Source organism: Buteo buteo, chromosome 16 (assembly GCF_964188355.1).
Source record: "Buteo buteo chromosome 16, bButBut1.hap1.1, whole genome shotgun sequence".
Classification (NCBI taxonomy): Eukaryota; Metazoa; Chordata; class Aves; order Accipitriformes; family Accipitridae; genus Buteo; species Buteo buteo.
In genome coordinates, this window is record NC_134186.1 from 31,218,826 (window position 1) to 31,242,240 (window position 23,415).

General features: G+C 49.8%; 2 protein-coding genes across 9 annotated transcripts; one reads left to right on the top strand and one right to left on the bottom strand.

Annotated features, from left to right (window-relative positions):
* Positions 1-98: 98 nt before the first annotated feature.
* SIRT3 (sirtuin 3) lies at positions 99-6,556 on the top strand. 5 transcript variants are annotated; one of them, XM_075048568.1, is made up of 8 exons: positions 99-294; positions 387-501; positions 1,505-1,702; positions 2,337-2,569; positions 2,731-2,831; positions 3,046-3,207; positions 3,637-3,846; positions 5,635-6,556. In XM_075048568.1, the coding sequence occupies exons 1-8, from the start codon at positions 252-254 to the stop codon at positions 5,653-5,655; spliced, it is 1,083 nt and encodes a 360-aa protein (XP_074904669.1). In that variant the 5' UTR covers positions 99-251; the 3' UTR covers positions 5,656-6,556. The 5 variants fall into 5 exon arrangements, with proteins under 5 accessions (XP_074904669.1, XP_074904671.1, XP_074904672.1 ...); XM_075048570.1 differs by lacking the exon at positions 3,637-3,846; XM_075048571.1 differs by lacking the exon at positions 387-501 and having other exon boundaries at positions 166-294.
* Positions 6,557-8,657: 2,101 nt separating this feature from the next.
* On the bottom strand, positions 8,658-23,395 carry RIC8A (RIC8 guanine nucleotide exchange factor A). Of its 4 annotated transcripts, none has more exons than XM_075048576.1 (11): positions 23,263-23,395; positions 21,475-21,669; positions 18,305-18,352; positions 15,522-16,136; positions 14,797-14,891; positions 13,773-13,923; positions 13,014-13,109; positions 12,579-12,723; positions 11,965-12,109; positions 10,807-10,926; positions 8,658-9,963 (listed from the first exon to the last, which is right to left on the bottom strand). In XM_075048576.1, the coding sequence occupies exons 2-11, from the start codon at positions 21,556-21,558 to the stop codon at positions 9,843-9,845; spliced, it is 1,620 nt and encodes a 539-aa protein (XP_074904677.1). In that variant the 5' UTR covers positions 21,559-21,669; positions 23,263-23,395; the 3' UTR covers positions 8,658-9,842. The 4 variants fall into 4 exon arrangements, with proteins under 4 accessions (XP_074904677.1, XP_074904675.1, XP_074904676.1 ...); XM_075048574.1 differs by lacking the exon at positions 23,263-23,395 and adding an exon at positions 22,996-23,136; XM_075048575.1 differs by lacking the exon at positions 23,263-23,395 and having other exon boundaries at positions 21,475-22,486.
* Between the last annotated feature and the right edge of the window lie 20 nt (positions 23,396-23,415).

The following is a 23,415-nucleotide window of genomic DNA, read 5'->3' on the forward strand; positions in this document are numbered from 1 at the left end:
GGGTACCGTAGGGCCCCGCGGCGACCGCTCCCCCGCCGCCCCCCCCAGTAGCCATGGCAACGCCTCGCCCCCGGGCTTCGCCCTCCCTCCCCAAACGAACTCCCCAAAAATCCCCGACACGGCCCAAAAAACGGAGGCGGTGCGGGCGGGGGAGGCCTGAGGCCGCGTCCCTGCCGGAGAGGCGGGCGCGCCTACTCGGGGCATTGCGGTAGCGCCGCGGCGGAGGCCCGGCGGGGAGCGCGGCCCCGGCCATGGAGCGGGGGGCTCGGCGCGGCGGCGGGCTCCTGGCGGCGGGTGAGGCCCGTGAGGGGCGGGAGCGGCCTGAGGGGAGGCCCCGGCGTCAGCCGCCCCCCGCCGCGGTTCACCAGCTCTCTGCTTTCTTGCAGCGTGGAGGAGGCTGTGGGAGCGCGGCCCCGGGGATGGCGGCGGCCCGGGGGGCCTGGCCCGGCTCTCCCTTCGCTCTGGGGACAGCGAGGGGGCGGCCGGCTCCGGAGCGCGGAGGTAGGGCCCGTCGCCTCACAGCCGGTGCTGGTGGCTGATGCCCCCCAGGGCTCTGCGTCGCCGAAGGGGAGGAAGCGGTACCGTTAGAATGGAGGCATGGGATGGAGGACGTCACCTCTCCTGTCTAAATGGGCAGGCGGGTCGCCTTCTCTGTGAGCCAGAGCTGGCCTGGGAGCTCGAGGGTAGAGAGATTTGCCAGAGAAACACTAGTGTTTGCCAGATTGCCAGTCTAGCTCCCCGGGAACCTGGTCCAACAAGGCAGATCTGTGTCCTTGTGAAGACAGTGTCGACCACACCAAGGCCATGGTCAACACAGCTCGGTAATTGCTGTTTGCGGATTGCCAAGATCCAGCAGCTCTCTCTTGGCTCTTTGCATTCCCACGCCTTCTCTGGACTGCTCATAATGTCCTGCACCAGCAAGCACTAATTGTCTGGGGAGAAGCTGTTCCTTGAGATGATAATGACTGTTCTCAGCCCCATCTGCACATAGCGCTGACCCATGATTCCTTCAGGCATTTGCCATTTACACGTGGAACTCTCTCAAGGCAGAGTCCTTGGGGGAAATAGAGAAATGAAAATGTCAGTGCTAACCTGGGCAGCGTTGTCCCAGGGTGACTGCATCACCCTGTTAGAACCTTCTTGAAACTTGGGACACAGAAAAGAGTTTTCGGTACGCCATGAGCAGTGTAAATTGACTAATGACACCCAGTGCTGCTGTTCGCACAGCCCTATGTCCACCCCCTGTCCAAAACAAACCCTCTCCTAGGGGTACCAGTGATTTGGTATTTTTAGATCTGCGTAAGAAAGCGCAATGGAAAGCATCTGCTCCTGGGGTATGGATTAGACTAACAGTTAAGCTTTCTCCTCATTAAGTACTAGCACACAGTCCTGCCAATTGAAGAGCTTTCTGCAAAATTCTTAGGGTGGTTTTCTCCCCCTGCGCAGTTTTCAGCTGATGTCACTATCAGTATGCTACCTGTTGTGCTTTCTCTCTTCCGAGCAGGATCCAAGGGACCAGGCCCTTCTCTTTGTCTGCTGCTGCCAGAGCCATTTTAGGAGTGGGCGGATGGGGAGACAATGGTGGGAAGCAGAAGCTCACCCTGCAGGATGTGGCAGAGCTAATTCGGAAGAAGGAGTGTCGTCGAGTGGTGGTGATGGCTGGCGCTGGGATCAGCACCCCCAGTGGCATCCCGGATTTTAGGTAATGCCTCCATCATTTCATTTGTCCTTTTTCAGTCCTGGGATGGCCAAGATCTTCAGCTTAGATAATACTGGTGCCTGCTACTCCTCTCACCCCTCCATTTTGCTTATCTGTGCCAGGTTAGACTAGGCACAGGAGTTTCTGTGCCTGCTGATCCTCCTTCTCCAGCCAAAGGCAGGCTGGCATCACCTGTTGGACTCCGGGCCTTTCCTTGGTCCAGGTCTTCAGGATGGTTAAGTCATGCCTGTTACTTGATTCTGTGGCTGCCCTCACTGCACCACCTTGGCCACCAGAGAAAAGCCAATGTGGCTGTGGTGCAGGCTCAAGACACTCCAGCCTGAAGAGAGCATGGTCCTCACAGCGTACCAGCATGGCCCTTCCCTTCCTCCGACCACAGGCACACCCCTACAGCTGGGAGAACGTGGGGTGGCAGCAGAACAGGAATGTGAGGCAGGTTCTCCTTCTGTGCAGAGGTAGTTTCAGCTGCTCTCTTGACACACAACGGACAGCACAAAGCAGCCAGAGAGAACCCAAGGACCTCGCTGTCTGCTCTGTCACGTCTTGGTCTGGCTCTGTGGTGGGTGGCATCTCTTCCTGCATTCAACTGCCAGCCCCCCCTCTCCTCTCTTTGCAGGTCCCCAGGGAGCGGCCTCTACAGTAACCTTGAGCAGTACAACATCCCTTACCCAGAAGCAATCTTTGAACTGATGTATTTCTTTGTCAACCCTAAGCCCTTTTTCACTTTGGCCAAGGAGCTCTACCCTGGCAACTACAGACCCAATTACGCCCACTATTTCCTGAGACTCCTGCACGACAAAGGGCTCCTCCTGCGCCTCTATACCCAGAACATTGACGGGCTGGAGAGAGGTGAGTTTTTTCTTCCCCATTTCTCAGCAGCAGAATGCCAGGAAGAGATGAGGGTGAGAAGCAGAATAGGAGGCAGGACTGGGGAAATGCCCAGTGAATGTGGAGTTTATGGTTCAGTCACCTCACACTGAGATGGTCCTCTCCCACGCGCTGTGTTCCAGTTGCTGGGATCCCTCCTGATAAACTGGTGGAAGCCCACGGCACCTTTGCCACTGCCACTTGTACAGTCTGTCGAAGGAAGTTCCCAGGAGAGGACTTCAGGGTGAGTGGTCGCAGTTGGGCATTGACACAAAAATTAACACAAGGAGGAGAACCTGTTGCAGGCCTGTTATTTTGCCCTCAGGGCCAAGAGGTTTTATTGGAGGGGACCACACTTGGGGCTGGATGTCGCTGTGAGAATATGTTGTGGTTCTGACCGTGCCTTGTGCAGGTATGCATTGCCCTGTAACAAGTGGTGTTGGGTGCTCTTGCTTCAGGGGGACGTCATGGCAGACAAGGTCCCTCACTGTCCCGTCTGCACTGGAGTCATCAAGCCTGACATTGTGTTCTTTGGCGAGGAGCTCCCACAGCGCTTCTTCCTGCATGTGACAGACTTCCCCATGGCAGACCTGCTTTTCATCATTGGAACATCCCTGGAGGTCTGGGACTAAGGGAAACCCCCCACTGACAAGGGGAAAAAGGCACATGGAAAAGAGGGCCGGAGGAGACTCTGGAGGAGAGAGAGGGTTTAGAAGAGAAGGCAAGAAACTGGGTTATTGAGGTAAAATTTGAGGTGGCAGGGTAAGAAATAGGGTGCATGCACTCTGAGAGACCCTCTGAAAGTCTTCTGTGCTCCTGATAAAAAGTGGGCACCTGGAGAGCAAGAGACAAGTTTTGCGGCTACCTGAGGAAGGGCCACCGGATAACTGGTGACTTCCATAACCTGTTCAAAGCTGGGGTAGCTTAGCCCACAGTGGGAGAACGTTAAACACAGCAGTTCCAAGCTTAGTGAGCAGCGAATTCATGCCCGCAGTGCCCCTCAGCGGGGTGACCGTCTCTCTCTGCTCCTTTGGGTTGCCTTCCTTTAGGTGGAGCCCTTTGCCAGCCTGGCAGGAGCTGTTCGCAGCTCTGTTCCCCGAGTCCTGATCAACCGAGATCTTGTAGGACCCTTCGCCTGGCAGCAACGCTACAATGACGTAGCCCAGCTGGGGGACGTGGTCAGTGGGGTCGAGAAGCTGGTGGAGCTGCTGGACTGGAATGAAGAGATGCAAACACTAATTCAGAAGGAAAAAGAAAAGGTGGGAAGGGGCTCAGAGCCCTGTTTCCCTCCCTCAGTCTCTTTGTTCCTTGTGCTGGGGTTATTCCAGGGGGAGCAGGTTCATGCTTGCTGGGGTTAGGCTTGCACCACAGACATTGCCACGCTTGCAGTCTGTATTCAGAGAAAAGGACCACAGAAGAGGGCAAAGAGGTTTTAAAAAAAACAAACCAAACCTCAGTGCTATTTCACGGTGAAGGCACCACAAAGCAGAGTGCTGTGTTGCTTAATGTTTCAGTGGTACAGAAGGGGAGGATGCGGATCTGCTGGTCTCAGATGAAATAGGAAGAATACGGAAAAGGCTGGGCTTTGGGTTGACTGAGAACACTTTAGGGCTTCTTCAAGCAGTGACCCACTCAATTAAATGAAAAGCTTTCTGTTAATTTCATCTGATTTGTTCCCAAACACACTGAAAAAGCCCTATAGATGAAGGTACAGTTTCCTGGAGCTGGAATTGACCAGAAAATCCTGTGTCATCTGTACCAAATTAATCCAGTACAATCTTGTAGGTCAGCAAAGGACTCACCTTTGCACTTAAGCAACACAAAACACAGGCATTCTCTTCTTCAGGCAATGCTTCCCTCAGATGCATGCGAGGAGACTGGAAAACTCCCCTGAGCGCACAGGCACACAGTGGAGCACGCTCCCGGGTGTCAAAGCTGCTGTTCAGGCCTTGGTTTTTATGTGGCTTTTTCCCTGGCTGAGCCTGAGCCTGTGATGCTGTTAATGGCACATTAATGAGAATAATTGCTGAGCCAGGCCAAGGAGCTGAGCCAAGCATCACCATAGCAGAGCTTACCTCTTTCTGTACATTCGCTTAATTGCTTTTGTTTCATTTCTAGTGGTTTTTTTCTCGTCATTGTGAGAAATAAGTAATAGCAGTAACAAAAGGGTGGCTCTAATTGTGCTATGTCCAAGGCCGAACAAGGTGCTGCAGTGGCCAGACATGCGACAAACAGCAAGCCACAGGCAGCAGTGAGGGTACTTGTTCCACCTGACACCATTAAATTGCTAACTAAAGACTTCACTTTTTTTACCCTCACTGATCATTTATTTCCCTGTGCTATTCTTCTTACTTCTGTAATCTTCTGAGATCTTCAGAAGTGAGAAATTGTATGAGAACAAGTTCTTAATTACTTTTGAGTTTAGTGCTAATGTTGCTACATTATTTTAGACCTGTTGGGAAGATTTTTTTCCACATTTGGCATCAAACACTTTTTAAATGTTTGGGGTTTTTGTGGTTTGGGTTTTGTGTTTTTTTTTTTAAATTTAAGCAGAAGTTGTAACTTGTGGGCTGGGCCAGCTCTTCCGCTTGTGCAAATGAGCACAGTTCCGTTGTCTACAGTAGGGCTCTGCCAACTCACCATAGCAAGAAGCCAGTTGTATTTTTAACAGATACACTGTTTGTACATGACTTCTTTGACCCAAGAGAAAATCTGGCTTCAGGATTCCAATTTTAACATTCAGGTTGTTCTTACTTTCATCAGGTTACAGGGTAGGGGTGAACAGGAGTTACTAGTCTTTTGGTCAGGTTTTTGATTTTTCACTCCGAGCCATTTTGCATTTGTATGAGATCAACCAGCCCTTGGTTTAACGCTTGTGCTGCTCTAAATCACTGATGGATAAAGCTGGTGCAAATGTGTTAAAGCAGGAAAAACAAACTCCTCTTTGCTCTAGGATTTTGGTGCTAGGAAGCATTGCTGGCTGAGCTAGCAGGGGCTGGAAGGTTTGAAACACCCTAGCAAACACTGTGTGGTCTCTCTCTTTTTAGCTGGTTGCAAAAGACAAATAGGACAGCTGATGCCCTGCTGCTGAAGAGCAATGTTCACCTTGAAAAGGAGATGTTGTCATGCCCAGCATGGGCAGAGAAAGAGATCATGGCAGGGAGCTGTGGAAGAGTCCGTCTGGCTCTGCAGCAGCAAATCCACACAGAACTGGCACACTTGGGAGGAGGGGATGCTGGTGGCTCAATCCAGCCAGCCTGGAAGCAGAGCAGAGAGGCCCTCACCCATGAAGCTGAAGGGAGTGAAGCCCGCATGCCAAGCTGCAAATTGGTTCTGCACATGAAGGCTTTCCTACCTGAGACTTCAGAACAGTTGATGTAGCCACCAAGCACACTGTTCCCTCCTGTCTTACCTCATTTCAGCACCCACTAAGAGAGACTTTCCTCTTCCACTGCTCCGGCTGTCACCCCATCAGCACACCATGTGATGATATCCAGCCACAAGAGCTTCACCAGTAAGCGGCCAGGAGCTCGTGGCTCATACCAGCATGTCAAACAAGCTATGCATATGCAGCTTGCCGTCTGGGTCTCCCTCTTTTGAGCCATCCAACCTCGGAGACCCTCAGAGGGCCTGGTCTTCAAGGAGCAGGAGTTGAAAACGCCATGAAGGTCAGGCCTTAAGGCAGGACAGTCTGGAGTGAGTCTTCCAGCTCCCCCCACCAGACTGAGCATCTACCAACTCCTTTCACAGCTCCTCCTCAGATACTCTTCTCTTAGTCATGATCTTTCAGCTGCTGCAGACTTGTAGTGTTTATGTTTCAGATGAAATCTCTGCTAATCAGGGGACAAATGCTGTCATGGGGGGGCCTGCCTCCCATTCCTGTTCAAGAATGCCAGCTCAAGCTGCTGGAAGAGTTTTGAATCAGTGTAGTGTTAATTATTTAACAATAAAAAGAGTTCTAATTCTTTTGCTGATGTCACCTGAGGGTTTTTCTGAAAACTTCACACCTTCCCTATTTTTTGAACACATTCTGTCCCCACCACCAACACCACTCCTTTCACCTGCTTTTTTATTACTTTTCTTTTTAACCTTACACAAGTGCCTTTCCTCCCTCTAAAGACTGTCCCAGGGAGAGACAGTATCAGAGCACTGCAGCGTTGTCCTGGCTCTTCCCCAAATGTGCCCTAGCAGATGTACTTTGCATATCACAGGTGTAGCAGAGCCTCTTCCCTGCAACAGGGCATAAATTTCATCACCCCAGCACCCAAATTTGGCTGTGGGGGTTGAAGTCCCTGGCTGACCCATCTGTTTATCACACCAGCTGTTCTAGAGGCAATCCCAGATCAGTACCAGCTCTAAACAAGCACAACAAAATGCAAAGCCTTTTATGCCACCATTTTGTTATGGTTAGTGCTAAACTGCAGAAAACCCAAGCGAAGGGAATAAAAGCATTAGAGCACTCAGCTGCATCTTACTAACACAACACTGGAACCCTGTTAAGGATTTCTGTGCCCAAAAGCTCTTCCCAGGGCAAAGCTAGAGCCTCAACACACTGTCTTATGGCTATCTGTTTAGATAATTGGGAGTGTTTGGACCCAACACCTGCTATAAATCAGACTAGCACCAGGGACCCCACAGAAGCCTGGCACATCTACTGCTAATGCTACAGGAACAGAGAGTTCGGTGCTTGGTGTCCTAGCTGCTTCCTTGAAGAAAGGTTTGAACAAGTTCTCATTCACACAAGCAGACTTGTTTATCCAAATGCACAATTCAAATATATCTGTGTGTTCCTCCTCACAGCCGGGACTGGCCCAGCAGATGTATTTGAATGCACAGCCTCAGGAAAATCAGAAGGGTTGTTCTCTCACTTTGCAGAGCACCAGAAGCCTCATGGCACATTGCTTCACACTGAAAACGGTGGAGACATGTTGTTTCTAAATCGTACCCTGTTTATAAACCCTTACTCCAGAAGCACCTTGTGCCAAGTTCAGCCCCTGCACTGGGGCTTTTCAAAGCAGGGCCTGTCAGTTCCAAGGCAGGGTTTTAAGCACAATAGAAAATTAGAATACAACAATATCAGAAGCATTGCATTAAAAATACCCCTCAGTCTTGCATAGAAAGCTTCAGAAAGCTTTAACAGCTGGGACGAGATCAGAGGTCTGCATTTTCACACAGAAGGTCTGCAGTGGGTTTTTTTGCTAGTTAATTGAAGAGAGATACACTTGGCCTAAATACTCCAACTGCGATACACTGAAGCTATTCTCATGACAGAAGCCCATCTGTGAATCTTAGTGGGTCAGTTTTACATAAATATTGTATACCCTTGGGAGAGCCTGGAACTTTAATCACAACTACTAAAAAATTCTTAATCACTGAAGAACTAAACTAAATGAAGCATACCTTCAGCTTTCCATATCATAGAAACCGTCTTCAGAAAACAAGCACTAACGTCTAAAAATACACAGGCAGGAACACTTGCAAACACTCTGCTCGCCCCTGCTGCACATCTGCAGCCTCCCCAGACCCAGATGTCCTGGATGCCTGATGCAGTGCCCCATTACAGAGCCTGGCCAGCCCGTCCTGCCTCCCCACCAGAGCCCCAGCCCCACTGCACTCACTGCCTTGCGGGGAGTCAGAAACCTCAGCAGACCCATGCAACCAAACGATCATCGAGGCTGGCTTGCGTCCTGCAAAGGCTGAGCAGCAAATCCCTATTGCACAGACAGAAGACAGAGCTGGTGTGCACAATTTTCAACCATTAGGGAGCATTTGTAAAGGAGATGAGGAACAGTCCTGTAAACAACTGCATATTGTGAGGCCTGAGAGGTCAAGCTAAGATTGTTTTGCAGTCCTCAGGCTTCAACACTTACTTTAACCTTGGGACGATCCTTTTAGTTATACTTGGTGGTTGTGGCACAGGGAAAGGTTCTGGCTTAGCCACAGTTTAATGCTACAATTTTACCTCCCAAATAAAACTGTAAAGTTCAGGGTGATCAGAGTAGAACCATGTGCTAGTCAGAAAAAGCCAAAGATGGGTCTGAGCCAGTAAAGAAATATCACGTTCAATGAATCACTGCCATGCACCCATTTATCAGGTTTTCTTTATTCTAGCATCACTTTTGCATTCCTACTTGTGATAGTAAGTTTTGGAACTCTGGTACATGAGGCAAACTGGAAGATTTTCTTTAAAACAAATTTCTTTAAAAAGAAAACAAACAAACAAACAAAAAAAGACAAATCTAAGCCACAGCAAAGGACAGGACCAACACCAGCCCCTGGGTGCAAACAGCAGTGGACCTGTGGGAAAGCCAAAGCAGATGAGGACACAGCAGACAAAGCACAGATTTCAGCCTTTCATTTGGAAAGCGTGAGATGGGGAAAGGCTAATGCCAAAAACTAAACCCCAAGGTAACAGGAACATTGCACAGTGCCAGAGACTGACTATCAGAGTGTTCCTGGCAGTCACCTGCACGTTTCTCCCCTGTGGCCGATGGGAATGCTGGAAGCTTCACACAAAGGCTTTACTTGCCTCCCCACAGTGCACACACTGCTACTCCCCTCTGCACTCACATACACACTCATAAGTCCACACACTCCTGTTTTTGCGCAGAAACCATCACGCTCACAGCCGCACACACACAGCACACACATCTACAGCTACCTGCTGATGAAATGGATGCACTATGCTGAGACACCCCGCAGACACCGCTCCCCAAGCACTGCCGTGAATAACCGCTCACACGCCTCTCCTGCAGTCCCATCTTCCCGCCTGCGTTCCTGGGGAGTGGCTCCCCCTGCACAGGGTCAGCCACACATAGCCACGCACAGCGACACATGTGCTGACAAGTGGCCACACAAACATTGGCACATACGCAAGATGCTCTGCAGATTGCTGAACCCTGATGGTGTGACAAAGATTTCCCCACTCCCCCTTTCTTCCCAAGCATCATGTATTTAAAAAAAATCCTACTGGAAAGTCCTGGAAGCAATTTGGAGTATGAAATCCTCAAGGGTGCTGACAGGAGAGACCAAGGTGGAGCCAGACCATGAAGACCCTCGGGAAGGTGAGGTGGTTATGGAGCTGGGAAGGAGGCAGGAGGTGTTCCTTGCTGTGGACTGTGAGGGGTCCAGGCTGGATCCAGATCCCACAGGGAGAGTCCTGGCCCAGTACTAGCCTCTAGGTGCAGCACCAGTTCTGGAGGGAGAGTGGATGGAGGGTCCCCAGCTCTCAGAGGCTGGGGGTGAGAGGTCTGGATCAGTCCAGTCCCAGGTCTGAGTCGGACGACGACCTCTCATCAGCCATGTCGCGGATGGCATTCTCCATGGGGGCCAGGTTGCCACTTGGTGTGATGCCCATGGGCTGGATGACTTGCTCTCTGCAACCAGGGAGGAGAGGCAGGAAGGTAACAAATTTGCAGCAGACAACACAGGAACAGATGAGTACTACAGCAGAAATGCAGGGCTTGTGGAAACTGCCTGTAGGCAGCCCAGAACAACCCCAGGCCACCACTAAGAATCCCTTTTTAGAAGTGGGGTACAGTTCTAGCCAAAAAACCTCCAGCATGGTGAGGCAATGGCTGGAAGCACAATCCACAAGTGTGGCTATTCTCAGGTTCCCCGGAATAGGCTCAGTTCTAGGGTCCTGTTCCGTGTGGCACAGGATTGCCAGAGGAAAACTAGCACTAGCATCAGCATTCCTCTCCCTCCAACACACAATGGAAATACATGGATTAAATGCACTTCCCTTTTCCCTCCCACCCTTGGGAGTGGTCTGAACTCAGCTGGCACTCTGGGTTCCTCTGTGGCACCTATTAATTATGGATGAAAGATGACTGCAGAAAGCACTCCTGCAGGGAAAGGGACTGGTGGCACTGGCTGCCACCTGTCCCCAAAATGCTGCTTCCTACTGAGCAGCTGTTCTCACTAAGCACCTGGCCAAACCTGGTGAGGCAGCGGGTGCTTGGAAACACAGTACAGGCACGTAGAGGAATTTCACAATATAGCATCATGCCAGAGAGGTGTGTGGGGCTTGCAGTGCCTTCCCCACATAATGGGGCCCAGCTTAAGGAAATAGTTCCCCATGTACTCCCCTACTCTCTCTCACATCCCTTCAGTTAGTGGTGGCCTTGGGAATGCATTCAAAGAAAGGCCTGTGATAAATGTAAATCACAGACAGGCAGGTGCTAATGCAGATGTGAATACACACAATTTTCTCGTACCTAGATAATTTGTCAAACATGTTGACTAACTTCATGGCTTCATATTCCTTCTGCTCTTCAGTCATCCCTTCCATAGGGTTGGGTAGTCTCTCCTCAACACGTCCCGTCACAGGGTTAATGCTGCAAGTAGAACAGTGAGGCCAAGGCAAATAAAGGACAAAGCAGAGGAGTGAAAACAGGGCTGTTTAAAAACCTTCTTTGCCTCTACTGAGCAGAGGAACACAACAGCAAGGCTGGTTGTCATTGCTGCTCATCTCATTAGCCCCAAGTGCTATCGCAGTGCAACATAGAGCTTCTGACATCCTTCTGTATGTCCTATGCTCAGTTGTCCTGTTACAAATCCCTCACATTTCTCTGGTGTGAGCAACATCCCCATCCTGCCAATTCCACAGTGCAGTTTTAAACCAGGTGCACAAGGGCAGATGACACTTCTTCCCTCTCCTTAAGTCAGGAGGCAAAAAGGTAATGGAAAAAAACCAACCCCAAAACCCAACCTGTAGACCACATTGAACAGGATGCTAGGAAGCATGGGACCCACAGCTGAGCACAGTCCTTGAGCTCTCCCTGCACATCCCTCATCCTCAAGTTACCACCATCCACTAGCAGGGAAAGAAAAAAAAAACAACACCCAAAACCCCACAAAAAAACCAGCTCATTCCAGCAGCACAGGACTCTGGAGATGGAGAGGAGTAATTGGCACTTCCAACCCTGCTACAGGAAGGGGCTACCCTTATCCCAGCGCAGAGTAAAAGCCTGCCACTGTACTGAGATGTGCGGATGCCAAGAAAGGGTATAAGATATGGATTAGAAAGAGATATACTGCCACATGCACACCATGAACAGGTCTGGTGCAGAATGGGCTGCAGCTGAAGGAACCCACTTTACTCTAGAGCCTGTGCCCAGCTGTAGGGACCCAATATATGCACTGGTGACCACCCACGCCATGAGCAGCTTGGCCATGGAGGCCAAGGAACAGGTAGAGAGGGTGGAACAGGACAAAGGTAAGGGTGAAACTGCTAAGTAATGCAGAATGAAATATGCATGTGAAAGAGCAGGACAAGGGAGATGGCAGGGAGGCAGATGAAGAAAGGGACAGAGCAGGAGTGGGAAGAAGGTGTAGGAAGAGGGGTGCTATAGAGGGGGAGCAGACTTCTTTACTTGGGCTTTGCCTCTTTATACTCCTCAGTGTCTGTGTCTTCATCTTCTGAGTACTCTCCCTCTTCCCGACCACCAGCCATGAGGCCTCGTGCTGCCAGGAGCCCAGCTGCATTCCCGTAGCCCGTGTACTTCACAAACCGTGACACTGCAGGAAGAAGGGGAGAGAGACCATTCTGTGCTTCCCCTTCTGCCTCTCCAGCCCCATCTGCTCTTGTGTGCCCCAATAGCAAGATCGGTACAAGGCCATGGAGACCCAGAAATGCCAATGCTTCTTTGAACTCTGACAGGGAGCAATGCTCCCACACTATGCACCAGGAACGGCAGGGACAACACCCACAGGGTGGGGGTCCAAATGCAGGCCAGGTTGTCTGCAGGGTGTTAGGGTGTCCTCCAGCAGAGCTTTTCACTCACCACTGGCAGGAGAGACAGCAGCTCCTTCCCACAGAGCACTTGGACACTCTCCACTTTTCCCTACCCAGTGTATCTGGCCCAAGGGAAGACAGAAGTTCCGGTTGGTTGCAGAGGGTCACCCATCCCACGCTCTCTGGCTTGCCCAGAGGCCAAGGTCCATGACTCCCTGCCACCAAATCCCACAACAAGCCCCTGCAACTCACCGCTCTCCTTGCAGAGCACAAAGAGGAACTCTGCCGCGCAGTGCTTCACATCAGTGTCAATGTGGGTCATCAAACGCACCAGCTTGTTCCGCAACGAGTTCCCCACCTCTGGCCGATTCCTCACGTCCCGGAGTGGAGGCAGCACCTACAAGGCCACAGTGAGGAGTGATCAGTGGAGCTGGAACAGCAACAGCAGGTCCGACAGGGGAAAACATATGTGCATTTTACAAATCAGCTAAAACTAATAAATCCATAGAATGTGGGAGATGTGGAAAAAATACTGTGGGTACCAAAGGCCTCAACCACTCATATATCAGAACCTAGCAGATAGATAGAGGTGGTCTCTGTCTGGAGGACAGCAATAACCAGGGGGTTTGCTATTCTCCTCTCTGCTCAGTGCAGCATCATTCAACCTTTGGCTGAACTACAGCGTACCTTCGCCTTCAGGAACTTCCTTGTCTGGCGGTGGACTCGGGCACTCTCAGTCAGCAGGTTCAGCACAGGGGTCAAACTCTCCTTCAGCTTGTGTCCCTGCAAAAGTGTCCACAAAACAAACAACACATTAGTCACACCAAGCTCAACCTGCTTGGTTTGTGGTGAAGTACAGACTGTCAGGAAAACAGATGGATGCTGAAGCTTTCCAGCCTCTGGTTCAGGAATTTCAGTGCTTCATCACTGCTCAAACTGCATGGTTTTCCAAGCCCTGTTCTGTGGCACAGCAGTGCTAGAAATACTTGTTTAGGGCATCCAGAGTAGAGAAGTGCAGTGGTAAAATTTGGAGGCCCTTTGGAATAACTCCAGAGACTGAAAGACACAGCCAGCTTGAAAATAATGCAAATTCAGGCTTCCAGAAGCTGCCCACTGGATCACTACTGAGTTGAGTGAAACAGAGAACTGATATTTTAATCGCCCAGCTAATCATCTACTGTTCAAACAATCTCACTACCTGGAGTCCATAAAGCAACAATGCAGTCATCTGCCCAGTTGACAGGTGCTGGTTTAGTCCTACCAACCATAAGTTTTGCCTCTGCTAAAAACTGCCCCTTCTATAAAGGGTTATCTCCAAATTAACCATGCCTTGCTGGTGCTCCTGTGGTGTTGGCACTGGGCTTTTCAAGGCTGAATGAAAGGTGCCCTGCAGTGAACTTGTGAAAATGAGCAGTGACGAACTCACACAGCAGCCTCGCAACTCACCCTGTCAAGGCGTCGCTCTAGAAAATCCAGCAGGATGCTGACTGCATCCATGTTGACACCCATGTACTCAAGGGAGCCTGGCCGGACTTTTGGGGTCAGGAGGACATCCAGACATTTCAGGGGCAGGTTGCCCAAAAGGTTAACTGTATGACTAAACGTATAAAAGAGAAGAGAAGTGAACACATAGTCATGGATCTTTGTTCACAGTTCTGCAGCTATGCAGAAGTGAAGGTTCGTTACTAACTTCCAGGAGTGCGAGGTCCCTGACATCGAAGTTGTCTTTAGACTGCAACCCAAGCTCCTCACACCACTAAAAGGGAGTCAATTAAACTGCTTTTTGGGTAGTTGAACTATTTACTGGAAGTCCAAAGAGATTTCATTGACAACTGAGAAACCATGGATCTTGATACAGAGGTCAAGTACGACCAATCTGGGTGGCCAAAGGCCTTTCTCCAGGGTCTCCTGCTGCATCACTCCTCACCTTGATGATCAATGCATTCCTTACATTTCCTTTGACTATAGTTTTCTTGGGGACAGGATGGTGTCACCTGCTCACAGCTGACACCCCTGCACCAATAATGCTGAGCAATGTGACACAGGCAATTTCTCAGCATGGCTCAAGAGACAGACAGTTAATTAAGGCCATCTCATGGACTCTTTAATTAGAGTACCAAACATCTGTTCTGGCAAGTTGCCCACTGAAGTGGGTGGCACTGCTGAGAAGGCCTGAGGTAGGATATCAAATATGGCCCTTGGGGTCAGGCAGGCTTGGAGAAAACACTTCCTCCTGCAGGCTGGGAGGCTGGGGCATTAGCACATAAAATTTAACTGCAGGAAGGGCAAGGCTATTTCTGAGTTCTAGCAGCATGAGGAACCTGCAGACCAAACCAAAGATGCCTGTTTGTCAGCAGCAACCTTAGCAATCACCAAACAAGCAGAGGATGTTAATGCCAAGGTCAGGCAGGATCTGCCTTGGGGAGACCTGTTTCTAGTGAAGATCATGACGTAGTTATCTAACAAAGACCTGTGGAACTCCTCTGTCCGGTCCTCTCCATCAGCAGAGATCATGAGGCAGTGGCGCAGGAGGGCACCCAAGTGCCGGTACAAAGCAGCATCTTCCTGGCCCCAAAACAGAAAATTAAAATCTTGATCAGGAAAGGGGATCCTCCACATCCCAGAGTCTGCTGCCCCTGCAGCCCACAGCCCCATCCCTCCCTCCAGCAGCGTGACAGCGGGGTCTTTAAGTGGAAGTAACTTCCTGATTCTCCTTTTGAGGTCAACACAGTCTTCCTGCTGCCTAGTACCTTTCCCCTCACTCTACGACACTGAGTCAAGGGCTGGAAGAGGCCCCAAAACAGGCCCATGGATTAGCCAGAGATGTTCTTCATCACACCTTCCTTTGACCTTGTCCAGAAGGTGAAAGACTACCAGGCCACATTCAGAAGCAAGTTATCTAGGGGCCACGCTCTGCCACTTGCACAACGGATCATGTCATTAAGAAGGAAAAAAACCAACTTTTAAATTGTAATGCTCTAAAAGTCTTAAGGGTTAGTAATGCAGTGGATAGAGGCAGTGCTCTAGGGAGGAAGATCCAGACACACGAGTCTCTTGCTACCCTTACACGCACCCATAGGCTGCATGAGTGCCAGTACGTAATATGAGGAAATGCAAGCAGAGAAGAAAAACAGTAGTCAAACCACAGCCCAGAGACCTGCAAATGCAGTGGAGTGGGACACCCAGAAGGCTTACCTCATCCACCTCCCTCTTGCTGGAATCAAAGGTGATATTGAAGAGCACTTTCAGGATCTCCATGGCTCGCTCTGTCTCCTGCCGAGGCAAAGGTGGGAGAATTCCCTCCTCGGTGGCAACTTCGTAGGGGTCCATCCACTTTACACCAAGGGTCAGCTCCAGGGTATCTGTCATCAGGCTGATGCCCCTGAGCTCCTGGGCTAGCTGCTGCCGGATGTCCACCCTCAGCGCCGTCAGCAGGAACAGGAGACGCAGGTCAAAGAACTTGACCTCATGTGGAAGGCTCCTCTCGTTGTACAGTTTGATGCGCTTGGCCAGGCCCACCACCAGCCGGGCTTCAGCTGTCAGCTCCTGTGCCCTAGGGCTGCTGAAGACAATGTTGCAGAGACATTTGAGGGATTCCAGGATTACATCCAAGTCTGGGACCTCCCGGATGAGGTCCTCTGAGTAATCAATGCCAGCATGCCTGGAGAGGGTCTTCAAGCCTTCCTTGGTGGTGAAAGGGTCAAGGCAGTATTTGTCCCGGGACAGGATGCGGATGCTTTCCAAACATGTGACCTGGCAGGACGGCTGCAGCTCTCTTTCCAGGAACTTGATCAGCAGCTGGGCCATTTTCTGTTCAGTTGGAAACAAGTAATGCCTCATGCACTGACACTTCATGGTGCTCCCCCCCAACCCTGTAATGTTCTGCCCTGGAAAATGCGAGCGTCATCTAGAGATGGGCCTGCTAACGGCTCTGGTTCAGGTGCGTGCTCAGCAGCACTCGGGAATCGTATGGCTCCAGCATCTGATCCTGACCCAGTTCGAGCAAGGACACCCAGCAAGAAACAAAGAACGGCTGGGAAAGCAGATCAGATGTAAAGGGAGAATATGAACAGGCAACTGCTACTACTGCATATTTTAGCTTCATCCAGTTAGGACGGTTCAGGCTAACACAGTTTACTTGACAGCTGCATTAAGCAAAGAAGGCAGGACAAAAACATCCCTTACAGCTTCACTGCAGAGCAGCAACCAACTCAACAGCAGTTCTCTATTCCTGCCCAGAGCCTTAAGATTAGAGAGGCATCTGCTTTGGGTGCTCCAGAAACAGACTGAAAAGGTTGAGAGATGTGTCAGAAAATCACCAAGGGAAGGTAAAAGGACCTAAGCGAGGTGAAAAGAGCACGTGACGCCCTAGGAAAAGGAGGTGAAAAGACCTCAGGAGATTCAAATAAGTAGTACCTCCCTAAACCTCAGTGCTGTCTGGAGACCTACTAGCCCAGATCCTCAGTAGGTACAGACTGGCAGAGCTCCACTAACACCAATTCACAAGAGCTGTAAATCTAACCCTTGTGGATAACAGCATTGTATGTGACAGCAAGCAACAGAAGAGTACAAGAGCAAAAGTAATGCTTCACACAACCAAGCACAGCTTGGTTTGAACCATGTGCAGCAGCACTTCACATTACACCAGTAATCCACTGCATAGACATTCACACCTTGGTGAGGTAAGATCTCACTAGATTTCTCTAACATGACACCATATCAAAGCACGTGTCTTTCCATGTGTATTACAAGAGCAAAGGAATCCAAGACTACAAGGTTTGCTATCATCCAGTGTAATTGGCTTAACACTGCCTAATCAGTTTACTTCATAATGATAAAAGGACTGAGGGAAGGAATTAAGAAAGAATGAATTTTAGTCCTTAACAGGAAGCTGAACAAACTTTAACTCAGGAAGTATGCCCCACAGTCATGCCCTTAAGAAGTGAGAAAGTACAGTCATTCCTCTTCTTCCATACAAGGAGACAGAGGCACAGGAATTAAAGATACAGTCATAAGTAACCAAAGCCTCTGACTCAAGTTAAAGAGATTCAGAGCCTGTGCCCAGGGCTAAACCTTCAGAAGAACTGAGCACCAGGAACTAGGTGGTGATGCTCAATTCATATTTCATGACTACACCCCAAAAGTGGAGCACGCCAAGGCTGTGCCTGAATTCACAGCCTGTGTGACTGTCCCAGCTCAAACAGCAAGTCAGTGCAAGGCAAAGAGCTCAGATCTTGTGAGATCCCATCCTACACATCAGGCTGTACCTGGAAAAATTTCATGCTAGCATTAGCTGGCAATGGCACAGACAAAAGAGGTCCCATTCTCCACCCTGGCTGCCTGGTCCACACTTGCTGTGCTAACACAGGCATTAGCGCAATGAACTGGACCACAAAACCAATCCAGCTGGAAAATAATCCAGGAAAAAAAAAGTCAGTTCTTTAGGCAGATCAGCCCACCAGCCACGTGCAGCCATGCAAAAGTCTGCCCTGGCATGAAAGAACTGCAAGAGTAGAAATGAACAGGCAGGAGCGTTTCTTTCCATTGAGTGCCAGATTACGCCAGCTTAAGTATCTGTTAATATACAGCCTCAGTCAAATCCTGCAGCTGACTCACAGCAAACACACTTACCCTCTAAAGGTTTGCATGTTGCTGTGATCTTTGCCTAGCAGACTCATGCCACAAAACACAAAGGATCACACTTTTTATACACCCATCGCTGAGACTATATGCATCACAGAACCCAAAGGGTTTGCTAGTGCTGGAAGGATGCTGAGCTTTATCCTAAAACACCAACTACTGATGGAAAAACCGGAACCAGATGCTCTGAGCACACCATTCCCTAACCAAGTTAATGAAAAAACCACTCATTTCTTTCCCTGTAGGAGCTGCCACCAACAAGCCCTGCTGGACACGAGTACAGAGCAGCAGCAGATTTATGCACCCAACTATAGGAAGAAAGCAAAGAATGTGCCTACCTTCCTCTCTTCCCGCTCCTCATCGTCAAAGGTGAAGCACTGAGATTTCTGTGGGGGCAAACCAAAATCAATCAAAATAAGTAATAGGTTAAAAATCCACAAAATTGTTTCACCAGCCAGGGGAGGGTCATTCAGCTGGAAAGCAGCAGGTCTAAAAACATACTGCAAAAGCAAGCACATCTTCTCAAGAAGAGTCCCCACCAGCACAGAGGCACAGAATCAGCATGGCAAGGGTGCCACAGCACTTACAGAGGTCTATGGTATTCGTAGGGTTTGTAAGAAGCAGCACAAGCTCCTGAGGAACATGACAAAAGGAAAAATTCACTGCCACTGAGTTTTTTTGCTTCAGTCCTGCCTTTTCTTTCCAACACTGTTCCTACCTAGGCAATTCCAACTCTGTGCTTCACAAGTAGGGGGAATGAATCTGGTTTAAAAAGCACGGAGATGGACCATGCCATGAGGTCTGAAGTGCTTTCCTTGACGGAGGTCCCCGCTTTTCTGCAGGCCCCTCTTTCATCCTTGAAAAACATCTGTGATGAGTATTACCCATTGCCCTCTTCCACTGGCTCTACAGTGGAGGCTGAATGCCACAGGCCAAAGCTCTGCCCATCTGACGGATGGATTTATTTTTAAATACTGCAGCAGTAAAGTGGGTACTCATCACAATCCAAATATCCCGTAATAGTCAGTAATTCCTCTGCTCAGAGACACCACCAAGCTGTGCCAACCCATTTCTCCCCTTGATATTTATTGTTCTTTTTCCTGACCTAAAGAAAGTACCTTCTTGTTACTTCTGAACAGATCATTGTGGTTATTCAGGTCATGTTCTTTAAACACACGAGACCTGATCTCTACACCTCCATCATGTCCCTTAATCAACAGTCCTGATCTTTGCTCATGGGAAACATTTCTGTGTTTCTCACTATTCTGGCTGTTCTTCGATGGATAGTCTCCTTTCTGGCTACATCTGCTTCCAATGAACTGAACAGCACAGGAGATCACAGGCACCCTGGTGAAAAGTAGCACCTTCCAGTAAATGATGCAATCTTCATTTACACCAAGAGAGAACTTGGTCCAAGCTTTGAGAATGAAAATGTTTAAAATTTATAAAATACTAATTATATATGTATAGAATTAGATTTACATATAGAGATATGCAAATATAATTGTATCATAATTCTCCCATCATTTTCTCAGCACTCACTGTCACCTTTTACTGAGTTACACTGCTTACACTTATGGAGCTGCTCAATAATGGTAATTAGTCTTACCACAATCAATCATTCTGTAGCTTGGACTTACACTTCTCTTGAGTGATCACAATTCATGGATATCTCACCCATAGGTCTGAACAGCTGAGCTCACCTCCCAATGTATTTATCACCTTATGAGTTGTCCAACTGTCTAACTCTACCTGATTTCCTGCCCAGCAAAGCTCAGGACTGACTGCACCGAGCTTTTGGAGATTGCAGGTGTTCCCTGACTTGCTCACTCTGCAGATGTAGTCTCCTGTGCTGTTCACTGCCTTTTTTACACGCTGCCAATTTCTGTCTGATTAAAAGCAAAAGATACAGTTTGCAAATTAACTGTGTCATAGTCACCAAGATCCCAGGGATGGCTTTGGTCTTTCCAGCCTAGAACAAGCCATGACGGACAAAGCAATGCTGACCTGCCGCTTGAGAAACCTCAGGTGTGGAGGCAGGACAGCTGTACTCCTGCAGTACTGTGCCAGGGGCTGCCCTCTTGTGCTTTAGCACTGTGAGCTGATCCACGCACAGGCTGTTGCGCCACATTATGAGGAACTGGCAGTTCAGTCCTGGAACCAATGTGCTCTCCAGACAACCATGCCACTTGTTCTTTTCCCATCACATCCTCTTTGCGGGCTCCTGTAATCTCATTTGTGTATATTTTTGCCATACCTGTGGCTTTGCTTTAGCTGTGGTTTATTCCTGGCAATCAAAAATTGGCTGCGTATGCAACAATGAATTAAAATATATCCCCAGAAAAAGGATACAGTACCATCAATTTTTACAGTAAAAATGAAGCAAGGAAGTTGCTTAGTTTATCTGCAGTTTCATAATCCTCTTTGATTGCTCCATTTCTTCTAGACGGGCTAGCAAAATCACTGACACTCTTACAAGTTTCCTGATACATCGATAAAGCATCCAGATGGAGGAATTCAACAGAAAATATTGTAGTTTGATGCCTCAAGCTGGTTACACATCAAACTCTGTTTGCACTCCTAATTTCTCCAGCATTACACTTGCTGTAGGTGATGTTAATCCCATGGACTGTCTTTAATAAGGATAGGCTTCTTCTTAGCTAGTATCTCCCCCGTTTCAAAACTGACTGCTGGAAGTAGTTGCACACTCTCCATCTTGCACACTCATGCAAAATATTCACAGGTTTTCCCCACTGGCTTCCCACCTACTCAGTGGTGCAGAATGAGTCACGGAGATCTGCAGGGCCAGCCCTACCCTGGTGGAAACCCTCTGAAGGAAATTTCCCTGACAACCAGAGTCTATTTCAAAAGGGAATTACCCCCACAGATAATCTTTTGCCACTTTAAGGCTAGAAATGCTTCCACAGCTACTTCCCAACCTTTTTTTTTTTTTTTTTTACATTCTATATTCCTTATTTACTTCTTATTGTCAGGTTTCAGATCAGGCACCCATATCAAGTTCCAGCAGCTCATCCATGTCCACCTCTAACGATCTTTTACTTGCAAATCACAACAACCATTTCACCTGCAGCTCCTCCCCACACCTCAGTTTTATTACCTTCAAACCTTGCCTTAACATAAAAGCTCCTCCTACTTGGTCTTCACACTGATGTTTACTTCCCTGCCAGGTTTTACTTGGGATCTGGATAATAATAATAATAATAATAATAATCCCTTCTACATGCTTTACTTCCAGTATATGAAGGAAGGAAGATAAAGAGAGGCTGCTTAGCTGCTTCCTAGCAAAAAAACAAGCAATAAACCATCTAAAAGTAAAAGCTTGAAGCAGTCTGTAACATTTTTATGGCAGTAACACGCAGACAGATGTGCTCAGAGGAGACAGACTGGGGACAGCCGGATGGCGCAGAAACCCACAACATGGCCAACCTGCTTCCAGGCTTGTAAACAGCAGCAGCTGACGTCAGGCAGAGGTTTGATGCTCACTCACCTCCTGGTTGTAGATCTGAAGCACCTTGAGAACTGTGTCTTGCTCCCCGCTTTCCACGGTGGCTACCACAGTCCTGAGCTCCATTATCTCAACAGCTCAGCTACAGCAGGAGGTGAAACTGGGAGGAAGGGGAGTGAGGGGAATTCCAGTGCTCCTGGATAACGGTGATGCAAAAGGACCTCGATTCACAGATATCTGAGAGGGAGAGAGAAAGGGGTGGAGAAAGGAAAGAAGGAAAAAAAAAACAAACACAAAAAAACCCAAGTGAGACTGCTCACACTGTTGCATCCATAAAAGCAGAGCAGATGGATAACCCAAGTAAAACCAGCAGCCAGCTTCCTCTCTCTCCCTCTAATCCTCTTCTTCCTCTCTTTGCTTTTCAATGTTTAATATATGCCCTCCCAGTAAAGCACTCAGGGAAAACCTTCCCCCCACCCAGCCAGGGGATTAACATAGAGCAGATAACAGCAGCTCCCTGAAATAGCTCTCTGCCTCCTCCTCCCTGGCTGGCCTGATTTCTGTTACTGCACAGGAGGAAAAAAAAAAAAAATACCCAGAAACATTCCTGTGGAGTAAAGGAATGAGGGATGGAGAGGAAAGCCAGACAGATAGGAAAGCATCCTCCTGGCTTAAAGTGGAGCTACCTTTCCAGGTGGTGAAAAGAAAGAGATCATTAGGATCTTGTTGTAGTCGCTGCTCTGTGCGGTCAGTGCCTGAGACAGGCTGTGCATCAGATTATGGTAGATACACTGCACATGCAGTAAAAATGCACGTACAGGGGATGGCTGGCAGCCACGGCTCAAATCATTATACCATTACAGAAGATAATGTGCCTCATGATAATAATGTAAATGAGCAGATGTGCATACAGACGTGGATGATGAGATGATTTTAGACACAGACACAAGTTTAACAGCTCAGAGCCGTGCAAGTCCACAGTGTTGGAAAGTAACTCCTAATGGTGGAAAATCTAGCAAATTTGAGTACGTACGTGAGCTTGTGCATCTGTTTAGACTCCGTGTAGCTATGTACCACATTCTGCAATATGACTGAGCACTGGTCATACCTAACTACAAGAAACCACACTGCCCCGGGACCCCGTGCCAAGAGCCCCCGGGGTTTTGGGCAATCACACAGGAACACCAGGTTATCCATCCCCTCCTGCCCCAACCCAGCCAAAGGGGGGTCTTCGGGACCAAGGGCAAGCCCTGCATTTCGGAACCCAGAAAACTGCCAGAAAAGGCGGACCAGCTCAGCTGGGGCAGGCGGCACAGCATCCCCAGCGCCGAGGGGCTGGGGTACCGCACAGACTCCTCTCCATTTTTTTTTGGGGGGGGGGGGGGGGGGAGGCAAGAGCATCTGTCATACCCCCCCGCCCCGCCTTTCCGCCCCCCCCAGCTCCCTCCTCACACCGTTACCTCCTTCCCCTACCATTTTTTTTGCACCTTCCCAAACCCCCTTCAAGCCCTTTTTTTTTTTTTTTTTTTGGCCCCAAAGAGCCGGGCAAAGCGCTGGCGGTACCTGCGGCACGTAATCCCTCGGAGACGGCCGAAGCGGGCCGGGGCCGCGGGGCTGGGGCCGAGCCCGGGCCCGACCCCGGCCCGCTCGGGCAGGGGCACTCCGGGCCTCCGGCCGCCGCCCTTCCAGCCCCGCCGGCCCCAGCAGCGGGGCGGGAGCCTCAGCCCGGCGGGTCGGGGCCGGCCCGGGTCGGGACAGGCAGCCAGGCCCGGCCGCCGGCGGGGGAGAGGGGCGGCCAGCGAGCCGGGGCGGGGAGGGAAGCGCCGTTACCTTCCTCTCGGCCGCCCCGGCTTCCTGCCTCATTTCCTGGCCCCGGCCCTCCCCCGACCGCGCTCCGCCGCCGTGCGCCCGGGGGGCAGCGGCGGGGACGAGGCGAGCGGCGGGGCCGGGCCGGGCGCGGCCCGATAGGCCTGAGGGGTCCCG